Source organism: Myotis nattereri (assembly GCF_964212035.1).
Source record: "Myotis nattereri genome assembly, chromosome: X".
Lineage (NCBI taxonomy): Eukaryota > Metazoa > Chordata > Mammalia > Chiroptera > Vespertilionidae > Myotis > Myotis nattereri.
The window spans coordinates 147,751,836-147,765,878 of NC_138078.1; the positions used below are offsets into that span (position 1 = coordinate 147,751,836).

A 14,043-nucleotide genomic window follows, 5' to 3' on the forward strand; every position below is an offset into this window, starting at 1 on the left:
CTTCCAGGAACTTGTTCATCTCTGGCATTTACACACAGGGAGTTAAGGGCATGCAGTGTTCCCATTTTCATTTGTATTACTAAGGGCTCTTGTTGGGCGTAGGCTAGAAATCTGGCCACAGACAGGCCAAGAAGTTGCCCCACATCACAAAACCAGTAAAGCCAAAGCAGATGACATTATCACAGGCTGTTTCCATGGTGTTCTACTTTTTCATAACATGGTGTTATAAAAACATATCTGGTCTGAACTATGGGTGTGGGCCCCAAGGCAAGGCAGGGAAAAGAGCCACACGTGGGTTCGGTTTACACATTTATTCTAAAAATCCTCTTCCAGTGTGGGTAGCGTCTTGGGCCCAGATCGGTTGATACAAAAAGAAAAGTTTTAACACCAGGTAAAGGGGGTATGTTGACCCCCAGCTCCAGAAAGTCACAGACAGGTATCATAGAAAACACAGCTTGTGTAGATTTGTTTAAAAAGTGGTGGATGGAAGGAAAGTCAAGGAAGATGTGACGCAGCCTGTGGCCAGGCGTCACCTGAGGATTTTACTGGCATCTATCAGGTGCCAGGTTCCACCATGAAAGCATCCCAGGACACAACACACCTGATGGCTCTGTCCTTGGACCCTCCTGTGGAGCCCCCAGAATGGGGATAGGGTAGAGGCTGCCACCAAAGGCTGGGTCATCTCACCCTGGGGGCAGAGGAAGCGGGCACAGACAGGCAGGCAGGGACTGGGGCTCCTTCCTACACCCCTGGGGTGGGAAGATGAACCCAAGCTCCCCATCAAATGTGGGCAGAGAGCTCACCTCCCCAAGAACTACCCTGGTGGGGGATGGCAGAGAGATCTGTTCACACCAGAGTCCCTAGCTGCCCCAAACAGGGCCATGTGACTATATGGTCCATTTCATGGGAGGGGTTCCTGAATGGAACAGGCTGGGCATGGGACAGGAATGAACCCAACCAGACAAGATCACAGTTTCCCTTTTATAAAACGTCTAGTGTTGGGGAAAGACAGTGAAAACCTAAATCACAACTGTAAACAAATGGAGGAAGGGGCTTGGAGCCCCCATTATACCATCCCCCACTTTTAAGCTGGCTGAGGGCCCCCAGTTCTCAGCACAGTATGAGAGTAGAAGCAGGGTATCAGACACCTTCATGGGCCCACAGGGAGCTGGGGGCCTTGGAAGATCAGGTTGGTGCCCCCTGCCCAGGACTAAGAGCAACCGTACCCCAGGGCTCAGCGAGGTCAGCGTGTGCTCCCCAGACTGGAGTCATGCCCAGGCCAACAAGGAGCATATCAGAAGGGGTCAGACCAGTGTCCCTGGGGTCTGAGGGTCAGAACTGGAGGACTGCTCCCCCTCTAGCGTCAGGTCACTTAAACGAGCGCTCAGCTCCGGGGGGTACAGGAAGTCCGCGTAGTATCTTTGGAAGGGGTAGCAGGAATCCGAAGGACAGGGTGGGAAGACAGAGAAGAGAGGAAAAGACGTACGAGACACAGAAAGAGAGAGGAAAAGAGGCTCGTTAAAGAGGTGGAGAGAGGCACAGGACAGCACCTTGAGGCTGGCAAGCAGGGGGCGTGGTTAAAAGAGGAAGAGACAGGCAAGGGCACAGGATGTCCCTTCCTCCCAGCACCCTGGTTCCAAGGTCCATTTTCAGCTGACATGCACTGCTTGTTAAAATATTAAAATTCTTCTATATCTTGGCAAGGAACTGCTGCTCCCAGGGCCCAAGATGCCCCTCCACCGAGACCCCATGGACTAATGTAGGTCAGGCAGGGCCCAGAGACCCTGTGCTAAGGCTGCAGCCAGCACTCATTGTCCAAGTCATTGGCGCTCACCCCCTTTTAGCCCAGAGACCTTTGCCCTCTACCTGAAGAGACCCCCTACCCATCAGTAAAAGCACCCCCCATACCTGCCGGAGACAGGGGGCGCCGTGAAACTCCTCGAATGCGGGAGGGGTGCCTGGCTGGGGGGCCCATACAGCGCCTGGCCCACCTCATAGCAGCGGGCGTGGAGGAAGGGTGGGTGTTGCGGGCCCATGTGGGACAGCACAGGCCGGCGCTGGGGCCCCGAGGCCAGTCCCGAGTTCCGGATGTACCAGTCCCGTAGCCCCTCCAGGGCAAGGTTCTTGTGGCCACTGCGCTCACCAGCTGGAGGGATACGGGTGGGTGGGGGCATCCACAGCAGGGGGTTTGGATGCACCTCTGGACCCTCTGCGGCATCCAGGGGCAGGCCACAGGGCTTGGTGCGGGTGGCCCGGGTGTGGGGGTCCTTGCTGCGGAGGAGGGGGCTGCTGCCGTCAGCTGCATACATGGGTGGTGGGCCTGGGAACATGGCGAGGAGCCCATCCCGGCGGGAGAAGGGTCCTGGGACCTCAGCTGCAGGCAGCAGCTCCCCCCAGCCTGGCCCACCAATACCTCGAGGCAGGCCCCGGTCCAGGGAATAGTCCAAGAGGAAGTCCCCGCACATAGGTGGGAGCCGGGGGGCTCCACGGGAGGCAGGGGCAGCTGAGCTTGGCCGGGCAGCCCGGGGAGGATCTGGGGGGCCAGCTGTACGGGAGGAGAAGGCAGGGACTGGTTGGGGGCGCTCATACAGCACCTCACTGCTCTTGCAGACTGGGGGACCAGGGGCAGGGGGAGCCAGAGGCACAGGTGGGGAGCCAGCTCCACCCGCAGCTGCCCGGTCCACTAGCAGGGCCTCAGAGCTGTTGCTGCGGCGGGTGCGAGCTGCAAAGAGCGAGGCGCGGTGGTCCGAGGCCGGGTCCACCCGGGGGAAGCCCATCTGGGAGTCCTGGCTGCCAGACCACTGGCGTGAATGGAGGCCTTCAGGTCTGGGGGAGAAAAGGCGGGGGGAATGGGAGGAAGGTCAGAAATAGGCAGATGGGCTGAGCGCCCTAGGTCCGTATCATGCTTCTCTCTGAGCCATCACTCCTCCATCCCCCTGGACTAGAAATTTCGTGTATAAAGGTGTTAGGTAGAGGCATGTAAAGGGCAGAAGAGGTTCTGTCCCAAACTGAAGGAAGAGGAATTAAAAATGTATGGGAGCCCAGGTCTGTTGGCTTCAAGGGAGATGCCGGTGTTTGCAAAGCTAGAGAGGAAATGCTGGCAGGGGAACGCCCAGGTAAGGGCTCTTCCAAGCACATCTGACCAGCACCCCTTGTTAAGGCGATTCTCATGGCTCCCCACTTCCTCCACAAGGAGGTACTAATCCTTAGGCCTCAACTTCAAGGCCCTTCCTAAATTCTCTGTCCTCCCCACCCCCATGTGTATGAACCACCCAAAACTGTCAGCCCACTAGCCACCATCACCACATGCAAGTACCATGAGGACCCGGACTTTGCTTTGTTCACAGCCTGAGAAAAGCAGGTACTGGGTACTTAAGAAGCGGTAGAGCCCTAACCGGTTTGGCTCAGTGGATTGGCTCAGTGGATAGAGTGTCAGCCTGCGGACTGAAGGGTCCCAGGTTCGATTCCGGTGAAGGGCATGTACCTTGGTTGCAGGCACACCCCCAGTAGGAGGTGTGCAGGAGGCAGCTGATCGATGTTTCTCTCTCATCGATGTTTCTAACTATCCCTCTCCCTTCCTCTCCATAAAAAATCAATAAAATATATTTAAAAAAAAAAAAAAACAAGCGGTAGAGGACAGTGGTTAAAAGCATGGACTCTAGAGTCAAATTTTAGGTTGAAATACCAGGCCTTTGGTTTGCTAACAAGTCGCCTAGCCTCTCTGTGCCTCCGTTTCCTCATCTATAAAATGGGAATAACAATAGCACCTCCTCATAGAGATCTTGTGGTGATGAAGTGAGTTGATACCAGGCAATGCACTGATCCCTAGCAGACACTCAGTACTCAGTACAAGTTAACCAGAACTTAGTATGTCCACATCAAAGGCAGATATTATTATTCCCATTTCACAAATGAGGAGACCAAGATTCAGAGATGGGAAATGATACGTGTGTTGTTTTTTTATTGATTTTAGAGAGAGGAAGGGAGAGGGAGAGAGAGAGATAGAAACATTGATCCACTGCCTCCAGAACGCCCCCTACTGGGGATCCAAACTGAAACCTGGGTATGTGCCCTGACTGGGAATCGAACCAGTGACCTCCCAGTGCATAGGACAATACTCAATCCACTGAACAACACTGGCCAGGCAGGAAATGACTTGTCCAAAATACACAGAAAAGCCCATACTCAATAGCTGGGGCTTCTGCCCTCAAATCCTCACCCCCTTCTTCTCTACCAAGCAATTCCTATTCACCTTTCAAAGCCCAGCCTCTCATGTCCCACAACCTTTTGGAATGCTCTCCCACTTAGAGCTAATGTTTCCCTCCTCTGGTCCTCAAACCCACCCCCAAAACCCCCTTACTTGCAGAGCTGGGGGCCAGCGCCCCGCGTGAGGACAGGGGTGGCAGGCACACTTCGCCCCTCAAAACTGGAGGCACTCCTGGGCAGCGAGCGTGTAGGGCTAGACAGAGACAGGCAAGCCCGGGTAGGGGTCCACGTTAGAGACTGTTCCCGCCAGCAGGCCCTCCTGCCAGCCCAGGCTCAGGACCCTACTCCCGGCTCACGGAGAAAGGAGGGAAGGGACTGAACCTCACCTGGTGGGGCTGGCCACGGAGTTCCGTCGGCTCTTCAGGTCACCATAAAGATCTGACGGGGGTGGTTTCCATGGGGTTCGCCGCTCAGGGCTGCCCCCAGATACTGCCCGCAGCTGGTCCCAGGTCTTGGGCGGCGAGGGGCGCTCAGCCAGAGGGAAGCAGCTACGAGGATCCTCTGGGTAGAAGACAGTCAGTGGGGGAGAATTCAATGAGAGGGTCCAGGTAGGTTGTGTGTAAAGCAAAGGGCAGGCGCTAGGGAGGCAGGAGGGGAAGAGGGCTGGGCAGGGCTGAGCAGGCTGAAAGTGAAGAGGGGAGTCCCACTGGAGGACAGGGCGTGGCTAAGGAGAAGCTGGAGAGGAAGGGGAGGGGCAGAACATCAAAAGTTGGTGGGTTTGGGTGAGGGAGTCCTCACCATTATCGTGGCTGGCCCCAGACTCTGAGAGGGAGCTGCTCTCTGAGTGGAGAACTACATCCTCTACAGGCGAGAAGGGAGAGACCCAGCCCATCAATACCAGGCCTGGGGCCATCCCCTTATACCACTGGCCTGTCTCCGTACCACCCTGTACCCTCCCCCAAAATCCACCTTTACCTGAAACCCAGACCACCAGAGACCTGGCTCCAAACTTTCCTGGAGCCTATAGGTCAGTTCCCAATGCCCTCCTCACCCCCCCCCCCCCCCCGCCCATTACCCAGAGCCAGATTACCACCACTCCTCTCACTGTTCAGGTCCCTCAGGGTCTGCCTGGTGCTCACTTTTCCCTGGCTGTTCCCCACTTCCACCCCCACCCCCGCTAGCCAATGCCCATTCCCCTGCTTTCACTGGGCAGGTGCCGGAGCCTGGCTCACCTTGGCTGAGCTGAGCGAGGCGTGTGCCCAGGCAGACACCCTGGGCTGTGATGACTGCCCCTGTGGACAGCGGGAGCACGGGGAGACCAAGGCGGACTCGGAGGTCCCCGAGCTGCTCCTCCAGCTCGTGCAGCCTCCGGAGAGCATCTGCCTGGACCTGGCGCCGGCGCCGCCGCTGCTCGGCGCTCAGCTCAGGGGCCAAGGCCAGGCGGCGGGCGGCGGCCGCGATCTGCTGCTGCACCGACACCTCGCGCTCCAGAGCCTCGAGGGCCAGCTCCTGCGGGGCCCACCGGGATGGGGGGGATACAACCAAAAGTCGGAAAATGCCAAGCACAGGAAGCAGGCGGTGGCAGAGCCATCTACACTGGAGGCGGGGCCTGTTCTTCCTGGGGATGGAGCTTATTCCCTGCGCAGGTACAGCCTGTCTTGATTAGAGTCTGGGCCTATTTATCTTCCAAAGGCTGAGGCTCTTCCCCACAGGTGGGGACCAGCATCCTCTCTCAGACCAGGAACCCGCCCGCCTCCTTCAAGGCCTGTCCCTTTTCATTCTGGCCTCTCCTTCCCCTGGACGCAACCCTACTCCTGGTCCAGGCTCCTCCTCCTCAGTATCTGTCTCACCCCCAACCTGTCCTCCCTGGCCATCTGCTCACCTCAGCAGGGCACAAGGAATGATGCACTGGGTTGGGGGGCGGTGGCGGGTAGGCTCGGGCTGCAGGGGGCCGCCGTCGGACCAACTGCGGCCGTTCACCAGGCTCCAGCGGGCACTCAGGGGGCAGCTGGCCAGTCAGCTCCTGAGGGGGCAAGCAGCAGGAGTCAGAGACTATCAAGGGTTAGTTGGAGGGAGGGGGCTAAGCAGTCAGGACTCCAGAAGCTACAGAAGTCCTAGTAGGAGCTCAGTCCTGCTCAGCATCGCCTGCCTGTTATTTCTCTTCCTCCTCCCAATTCTCCACCAGGCAGGTGCACAGCCTGGACTCTCACCCCTTGACCCAAATCCCGGGCAGTGGGCATGGGAGGCGGGGAGACTTGCTTTGAAATCCAGAATTTCTGAGTTTTTATGAAGACACACAGTCTAGCCCTGGCTGGGTTAGAACGCCAGCCAGCACACTGAAGGGTCTAGGGTTTAATTCCCAGTCAAGGGCATGTACCTGGGTTGCAGGTTCGATCCCCAGCCTGGGCCCTGGCCAGTAACCAATCTCTCTCTCTCTTCCCCCCTCTCTCTTTCTCTCCCGCCCCCGCCCCCTCCTTCCCTTTCACTCTCTCAAAAAACCAATGGAGAAAATATCTTCAGGTGAGGATTAACAGCAACAACAACAAAAAAGACAGTCTATAACCTGCGCATTACAGAACACTCCTTCAGGGCCTGGTGCTGTATGCTCTGACCTGCATTATTATTTCGGGCAGACTGTGTGCACATTCACACCAAGAGGGAATAACCACTCCAAATCACCCTGTGTCAGGTCAGGTCAGGTTTTACTGCCAAGTTTTGGAAATAACGATTGTTTTGCATTTTTTTGGACTTCAAATGGTTGATGGGGGGTGGGCCCCCATTGGCTTTTTCATTGATTCTAAGACATCTAAGCTGAGCTAGAGGGTGACAGGGAATTGGCACCTCAGATAGATGTCTCAGCAATGGCCACCCCAGTCTGCCTCCCTAGGGGCCCTGGATTCTCCACCCCCTCCCACACCAGACACTCGTAGGGCCAGGCTCTCACCGCCTCTTGGAGGCACACTTTGCGTAGCTCCTGAAGTTTCAGGCTCAGGGCCTCCTGTAGAGCCCGCTGCCGGTCAAGGAGTCCCCTCAGACGCTCTGACTTCACCTGGGGAGTGGCCTCCCCAAACAGGGCAGCTGGACACAGAGGGAGCAAAGATCAGTGGGGCAGCCACAGCATCCTGCATCCTGTAGGGCCAGAGACCAGCCCTTCTCAAGTGGGCGGGCAGGTGGTGACTCAGAGCAGGGGAGGAGGCAGCAGGAAGGAGAACCAGATACCGAACCAGATACCGACCTGAGGCATTGAAAGTGGGAGAGGTGATCAGCTGACCTTTGACTTCCATCCTGGTGTTGTCAAGAAGCCGAGGCCGTGGCTTATGGTGGGATAAGGCCTGGTAGTGATGCATGAGAACCATTAAGGAAGCACATGTGTGGTCCCTCACCCAGCTTCCCACACCCCGGGAAGAAGGGGTACCCTGACCCCACCCGCCTGCTTGACCTGCCCTTTCAGAATCTGTGTCAACATCTGGCCTCCATCAGGCCCTCATACCTTGGTTCCCTTCCCATTGAGTGGGAGCACAGCAAGTGGGGAGCTGGGCAGACTTATGATGCCTCCTCAGAGGCCCATGGGCCAGTCAGGATTCTCACCTGGAGGGGGAGAATTAATGTCACAGATTCAACCAACTAGAACAACAGTGGGCATTTCCTTAAGCACCTGAGTGCATGGAAGAACTACCTTATATGCTACCTTTAATCTTCACAACCATGGCAGTTCTGTAATTATCACTACTCCCAGTTTATTATTATTTTTTTTAATATTGTTATTGATATCAGAGAGGAAGGGAGAGGGAGAGAGAGATAGAAACATCAATGATGAGAAAGAATCAATGATGAAAGAGAATCCTGCACATCCCACACTGGGGACTGAGCCCACAACCCAGGCATGTCCCCTGACCGGTAATCAAACCGTGACCTCCTGGTTCATAGGTCAACACTCAACCACTGAGCCACGCTGGCCGGGCCACTAACCCTAGTTTAGAGATGAGGAGAGAAAGGCACAGAGGTGAAGAAACTTGCCTCTGGCTAAGGATAGAGCCCAGGCCACCCCTTCGGTCTAACATTCTCCATCACTAGAGCTGCTCCAACCCCACCAATTCCTCATAATGTCACAGCCAATCTGACCTCAGGGCCTTTGCCCAGGTTATGGCTGCTGTCTGGTGTGCTCTTTTCACCAATCACCACACTAGACCCTGGTTCTCACATGCTAGAACTTAAATGTCACTTCCAGAGTAGGGCCCCCACATTACATCCCCTCACAACTGCTGTCCAATAAGAGACTGTCTTCCTCATACATTCAGGAGGACAGGGAATGTGTGTGTCCTGTTTTCATCAGTGTATCTGGTACTCAGAGAGATTCTGTGTGCACAGCAAGTGGTCAGCTGGATCTTCTGGGTGAATGAAAGGAGGACGAGCTCTAGCTGGTTTGGCTCAGTGGATAGAGCGTCGACCTGTGAACTGAAGGGTCCTGAATTTGATTCTGGTCAAGGGCACATGCCTGGGTTGCGGGCTCGATCCCCAGTAGGGGGCATGTAGGAGACAGCCGATCAGTGATTCTCTCTCATCATTGATGTTTCTGTCTAACTCTCCTCCCTTCTTCTCTGGGATCAATAAAAATATAAAAAAGTAAATTAAATTTAAAAAGGATGATGCGGCAGCCAGCCCAGGAAATGAGCCTAGATCTGTGGGTCGCTACTCATCCCAACTCTATCCTGCAGCTTTGGTATGGCAGGGAGAAGAGTGTCCACTTGGCTTCAGGACCCCTCCAGCCCCTCTGCCCACCCCAGTCTGTCCCACACCCAGCAGAGTGAAGTCACCCTGCTGGGACTTTGAACAGTGAAGTCCACAAATACAGATAACAAGCCAACTGCCTCCGGCCTCTCTCTGGCCCAAGCTGCCCTAGCTGACCATGGGGCCTGCTTTGGCAGGCTATCAGCCCTGCCCTCATCCCCTCCTCTGGAGTTTGCTCCCTCCCTCCCACATCCTGCTCAGTCCCCAGCTTGCAGCCAGGTGACATCACCTGCCACCATCTGGCCTGACCTCAGTGGCAGGCAGCTGGGAGGGCCTCAGGAGGTCACAGACGTCCCATCCCCATCTACCTCGAACCTACCAGGTTGTTACGAAATGCTGGCTAGGTGTGGAGAAGACCCAGGCAACTGAGCAAGCATGGGTTCAAGCCCCCTCCCCATCCGTACAATGGGAGACGTGGCCAAGCCTCGGCAGTCCTCCTACCCGCCCCATAGGATCTGTCCCCTTCTGTGGTTCCCTGTCTTCAACATCAGGGGCAGGGATCAGAACCTAAAGCCCTTCCGCATACCCAGGCAGCAGCGTGTGCTTTGCAGAGGCGCTCACATGCCCATGCTCTGAGGTCTGACATTGCTCAACACAGCGGGGTTTCCTGAAGGCCCCAGCCCAGCCTCTCTGCCCCTTGGCTCCTGAGGATCCTTCTTCCCAGCCTCCATTTGGGTTTGAGGAACTCTCCCAAGGCTCCCCTAAACCTTTCGCCCTCACGGAAACCTCCACTCCTCCCCGGTGGTCCCATTGGCCAGGGCTGGTCCTACATCTCACACGAAGCTGCCTTAAGCCGTCCTTCCCTTGTAGCTCACGGCATCTTGGAAGTCAACATGGGGTCCAGAAAGGAATCCCGACTCCACCCTGTCAGCCTGACCTTGGGGACATAGCTAGGACCTGAGTCATGGGGTCATTGGGCAGGCTAGACACAGGGTCCACGCCCCACACCCCCACACCTGGCTCCCAAACCTCTGCCTCTGCATGTCTGCCCTGGGCACATTTGCCTCAGGGCCCGGGGTTGCCAGGTACCCACCCAGAGATGATAAGAAGGGGATCCCAGCAGCCCCCTCCCAACACCCTCCCATACCAGACCCCAGGTTTCCCAATGGTGGGCCTGTGCTGTCCCAGGATGGGCTGCAGCAGCAGAGTTGCGGAGAACACTCCCACACCGAGGCGGGCCCAGCAGGTTTTTCAGGTCTGCCCTTCTGACACCACAACCAAGAAATTCCTGGCTATAATGACTGTTTACAACCAAGACACCTCACCTGGGTGGCACCCCAACACCTTCAGTGGGACCCCCATTTCCACATCCTGCCACCCTAGGAGTAAAAAAACTCTCAGTGTCTAGACTGTTCACACTATTCTAAGGGCCCCCTGCCCCAGGTGAACAGATGCGGTGGGGGTGAGGGAGGCAGGAAGGCAGGTTCTGGGCTTTCCTGAGAGGCTGGGCCCAGGTTAAGGGCGGGCAGAGGCTACTCCCACAGAGAAGGAAGGAGAAAGAGGAAGTCGGGGGAGTGGAGAAGGGGGGACTCTGGCTTCTCTTCTCCCTGATCCCTTCCCTTCCTCCATTTCCGGCAAGGGATCAGCTTCATGCCAAGAAAGGAAATTGGACATTTTGGGCTTCACCCATCTACTCAAGCCCTCCCTTGCTGTCCTCTTGTGCAGAGCTAGCTCTTCCCCACAGGAAACATTAATACACCCCATACCCTCCTCACCCCAACCTGTGGGCCCATGTTCCCAGGTGCTCACCAATACCAGATAGGTACTGTGGGGTGGCTTCAGGTACCTGAAAAAATAGTTGTCTCCACCAGGCCCGGCTCCCTCTGGTAGTGGCGGTGAGCAGTGAGTGCAGTGGCAGCTGCCTAGACCGCCTCCCACTAGGCAATGGCCCAGCCTACCTGGCCAGGGACTGGGCCGGCCCATACCTTTTAACCCTTACTTGCCTGCCACCGAGGCTTGGGTCACCCTTAGAGGCAATCTCAGGGTCAGGTACCCTCAGGGTGTCCAGCACAGCCAAGAAGGGAGCCTCGACCTTCCTCCTCACCCCACACCCCCAGCAGAGAGCTGGGGAAGAAGGGCTAAGGATGATGGCAGTGGTAGCTGCCTCTGGGGCTGCCCAATTTCCCAGATGAGACCCTGCTCAGCCCAGGGTATGACCTGGGAGCTGGGGGATGAAGGTCTGGTGAGGCCCAGACTGTAAATCTGTGTGTCTCTTAGCAGTCCTCATCACATTCCTGAGGCTCCTACCTTCCCCCCACCCCACCCCCGGGGCAAGGCATTGGTATGGGAAGGCCTTAGAGCAAGTCCTCCCCTCACTGAGGTAACAGTGGCCCAGTTGGGGAGAAAGGTCAACTTTTCTAAAGAGAGACCAGGTCTCAAGACACTCCCACCTTCTGCAGCTCCAAGAGAAATCATCCCAGCAAACATGTGCTTTAACCCCTTCCGGTCCCTATAAACCTGGGTGGATGGTGCAGACCCAGCTCTTCATAGCCAGCTTGTAGATGTGGAAGTGGGGGCTTGGAGAGGTGATGAGGCCTGATTCTGATCACAGAGGCATGACAGCAGGCCGCATCAGATCTTGGGGGGCTGGGTCCTGGGTCAGAGGCCAACAGAGGCTACTCCTGCAAGGGAGGAGTGGGAAAGGGGACTCATGCTGCTTCACACCCATGCTGCCCTCCCCATTTTCCCCGCTTGGGCAAGTCAAGGAAATTGAGGGCTCTGAGTCCCTAAGATGTACTGTTTCCCCCACACCACCGCCTGGGCTCTGGACCTGCACCAGCACACACCACACCTCCTGCATTCCTCTTGAGACCATCTGTCTGTGACCTCAGGGCCCAAGCCCAGCCCAGGCCCCTGCAGCAATCCATGCTGTGAGATGAAAGGGCAGCATAAGGCAAGTTCTCTGCCTGCTTGGCAGGTGGGCCAAGCCTGGAGAGGAGTTCCCTCTGTTCAGCAACACCCCACATACATGCCTCCTGCCACCCTGACCATCTTTCTTCCTGGGTATAAGATTTCTGGCACAGAACACAAAGGCCCATTTCATCTCCCCCTTCCTACCCCCCCACCCCACCCGGGCTGCCTGGGGCTGGTGGAGGCGGCAGCCATAAGGTGGGTAGTGGCTGTTGGTGGGGAGTATCCTCCCAGCCATGGCCTCTCCTGCCTCTTGTGGGACACCAAGGGTGTTGAGACGAGGGATGTTTATAGAATCCGACATGAGAGGGACAAAGGTATCTGTCTGACAGTGCAGATTGCGTCTCAAGACAGGTTTCTCCATCTGAAAAATGGGTAACTAGCTCTTACAGAGCCAAGAGAGGTCAAAGACACTTTAAAAGGCATTTCCCAGTGCAACGTCACTCACACCATGTCATTAATGACAATAACAACAATAACCTCACGCAAAGGTGCAGGAATAAGGAGGAGAGAGAAGGTAGCCAGGCCTCTTGGGCCAAGCAGACAGGCAGGACAGAGTCTCACACATACACACACACACACACACACACACACACACACACATCATTGTCCTGGTACACAACTTTTAACAGCCTGGAAGCTGGCCAACCTCTAAGCCCTGCCACAACTGGAACTTGAGCCTCAGGTGGCCTCATGGAGGGGTAACAAGTGGTAGGTCTGGGTTCAACCCAGCTCTGCCACTAACTGGCTGTGCGACTACTTGGAGAAATCCCTTAACCTCTCTGGGCCTCAGTGTTATCACCAATAAAATGGGAGTGATGATGAAGAGGGTTGTTGTAAGCATGACTTGAATTAATACATTCAAAGCTTGCTTAGGATAGTGCCTGGCCCAAGCTAAGTGCTCCATATGTACTGGCTGTCACAATTACAAGTATTCCTCCCAACCCAAAGTCAGAAATCAAAATATATCAACATTTTATATATAGATAGATAGATAGATAGATAGCAGGGCTGATATCCCTCAGCCTCACCTGATAAATGCGAAACAGAGCTGTTTTCCCTCGAATAACTTGTCCGAACTCAGGAAGTAAACATAATCAGGTGAATTTCTGAGACAGAGCTAGTAGCCCTCAGCATCAAAATCCTCCTTACTTGCTACTCAGATCTGATCCCTTCCTACTTGCCAAATCAGACATATTTGAAAGAGAGCTGTTTTCCTTCATTGTCCAACCTCTCCCTACTCATCATAAAAAAATGCAGGAAACAAATATATTTACACAGCACAGTACCTTTACTATCCCAATTCTTGCCACTGGAGCTCAGGAAAATGAGAAGATTTGAATAAGTTTTTGAGTTAGAGCTGATATTCCTCATTATCTGAACTCTTTCTACTCATTATATAAAATGCAAACATTTGTGTTTTAACAGCCAGTTTATCAACATACCACCAGATCCATGTGACAAAGAGAAAGAGCAAAAGAGCTGGCAGAGCCTGGCTGGTGTAGCTCAGTGGTTGTGTTGACCTATGAACCAGGAGGTCATGGTTTGATTCCTGGTCAGGGCACATGCCTAGGTTGCAGGCTCAATCCCCAGTGGGGGGTTTGTGGGGGGCAGCCAGTCAATGGTTCTCTCTCATCATAGATGTTTCTGTCTCTTTCTCCCTCTCCCTTCCTCTCTGAAATCAATAAAATATATATATTTTTAAAAAGAGCTGGCAGAAAATCACTGTATATACAGGGTGTCCCAAAAAATGTATACACACTTTAACAGCTGATAGTTCAATTGATGTTTCCTTCTTTTCAGACTTAAACTATTGGAGTTAATAATGGGTTAAAAATATATATTGCAAAACCAAAATACCTTCAGATAACTTGGGGGGTCTTTCACTGTCTGAACTATCCAAACTCTCCCTCTCATAACTCAGGTACCAAATAGATTGGGACAGTGAGGGATGCTTGTGCTGTTATTAATAGGTTTGGATAAATGTTTTAGGTAAGTGAGATGGGTATGGTGTCTCGTTCCTCAGACTCTCACTACTCTCTATGAGAAATGCAAAACAAAACATAAATGAAGAACACATTACATCCTCACTATCCAAATTCTCCCTGACTGTCCTCAGAATCAAGGAGATTCGTACAG

At 54.6% G+C, this 14,043-nt stretch overlaps 1 protein-coding gene across 1 annotated transcript; it reads right to left on the minus strand.

The window, feature by feature from the left end:
* Positions 1-298: 298 nt before the first annotated feature.
* On the minus strand, positions 299-7,517 carry CCDC120 (coiled-coil domain containing 120). The gene is made up of 9 exons (XM_081081917.1): positions 7,442-7,517; positions 7,151-7,284; positions 6,089-6,229; positions 5,439-5,715; positions 5,005-5,067; positions 4,593-4,767; positions 4,361-4,459; positions 1,909-2,826; positions 299-1,419 (listed from the first exon to the last, which is right to left on the minus strand). The coding sequence occupies exons 1-9, from the start codon at positions 7,488-7,490 to the stop codon at positions 1,305-1,307; spliced, it is 1,971 nt and encodes a 656-aa protein (XP_080938043.1). The 5' UTR covers positions 7,491-7,517; the 3' UTR covers positions 299-1,304.
* Between the last annotated feature and the right edge of the window lie 6,526 nt (positions 7,518-14,043).

Coding starts and splice junctions, on each gene's coding strand:
- CCDC120 (XM_081081917.1), bottom strand. CDS start 7,490: ATGGAAGTCAAAGGTCAGCTGATCACCTCTCCCACTTTCAATGCCTCA. Junction 4,768..5,004: donor TGGGGCCAGCCACGATAATG/GTGAGGACTCCC, acceptor TCTTCTACCCAG/AGGATCCTCGTAGCTGCTTC. Junction 2,827..4,360: donor GCTGGCCCCCAGCTCTGCAA/GTAAGGGGGTTT, acceptor TTTCTCCCCCAG/ACCTGAAGGCCTCCATTCAC.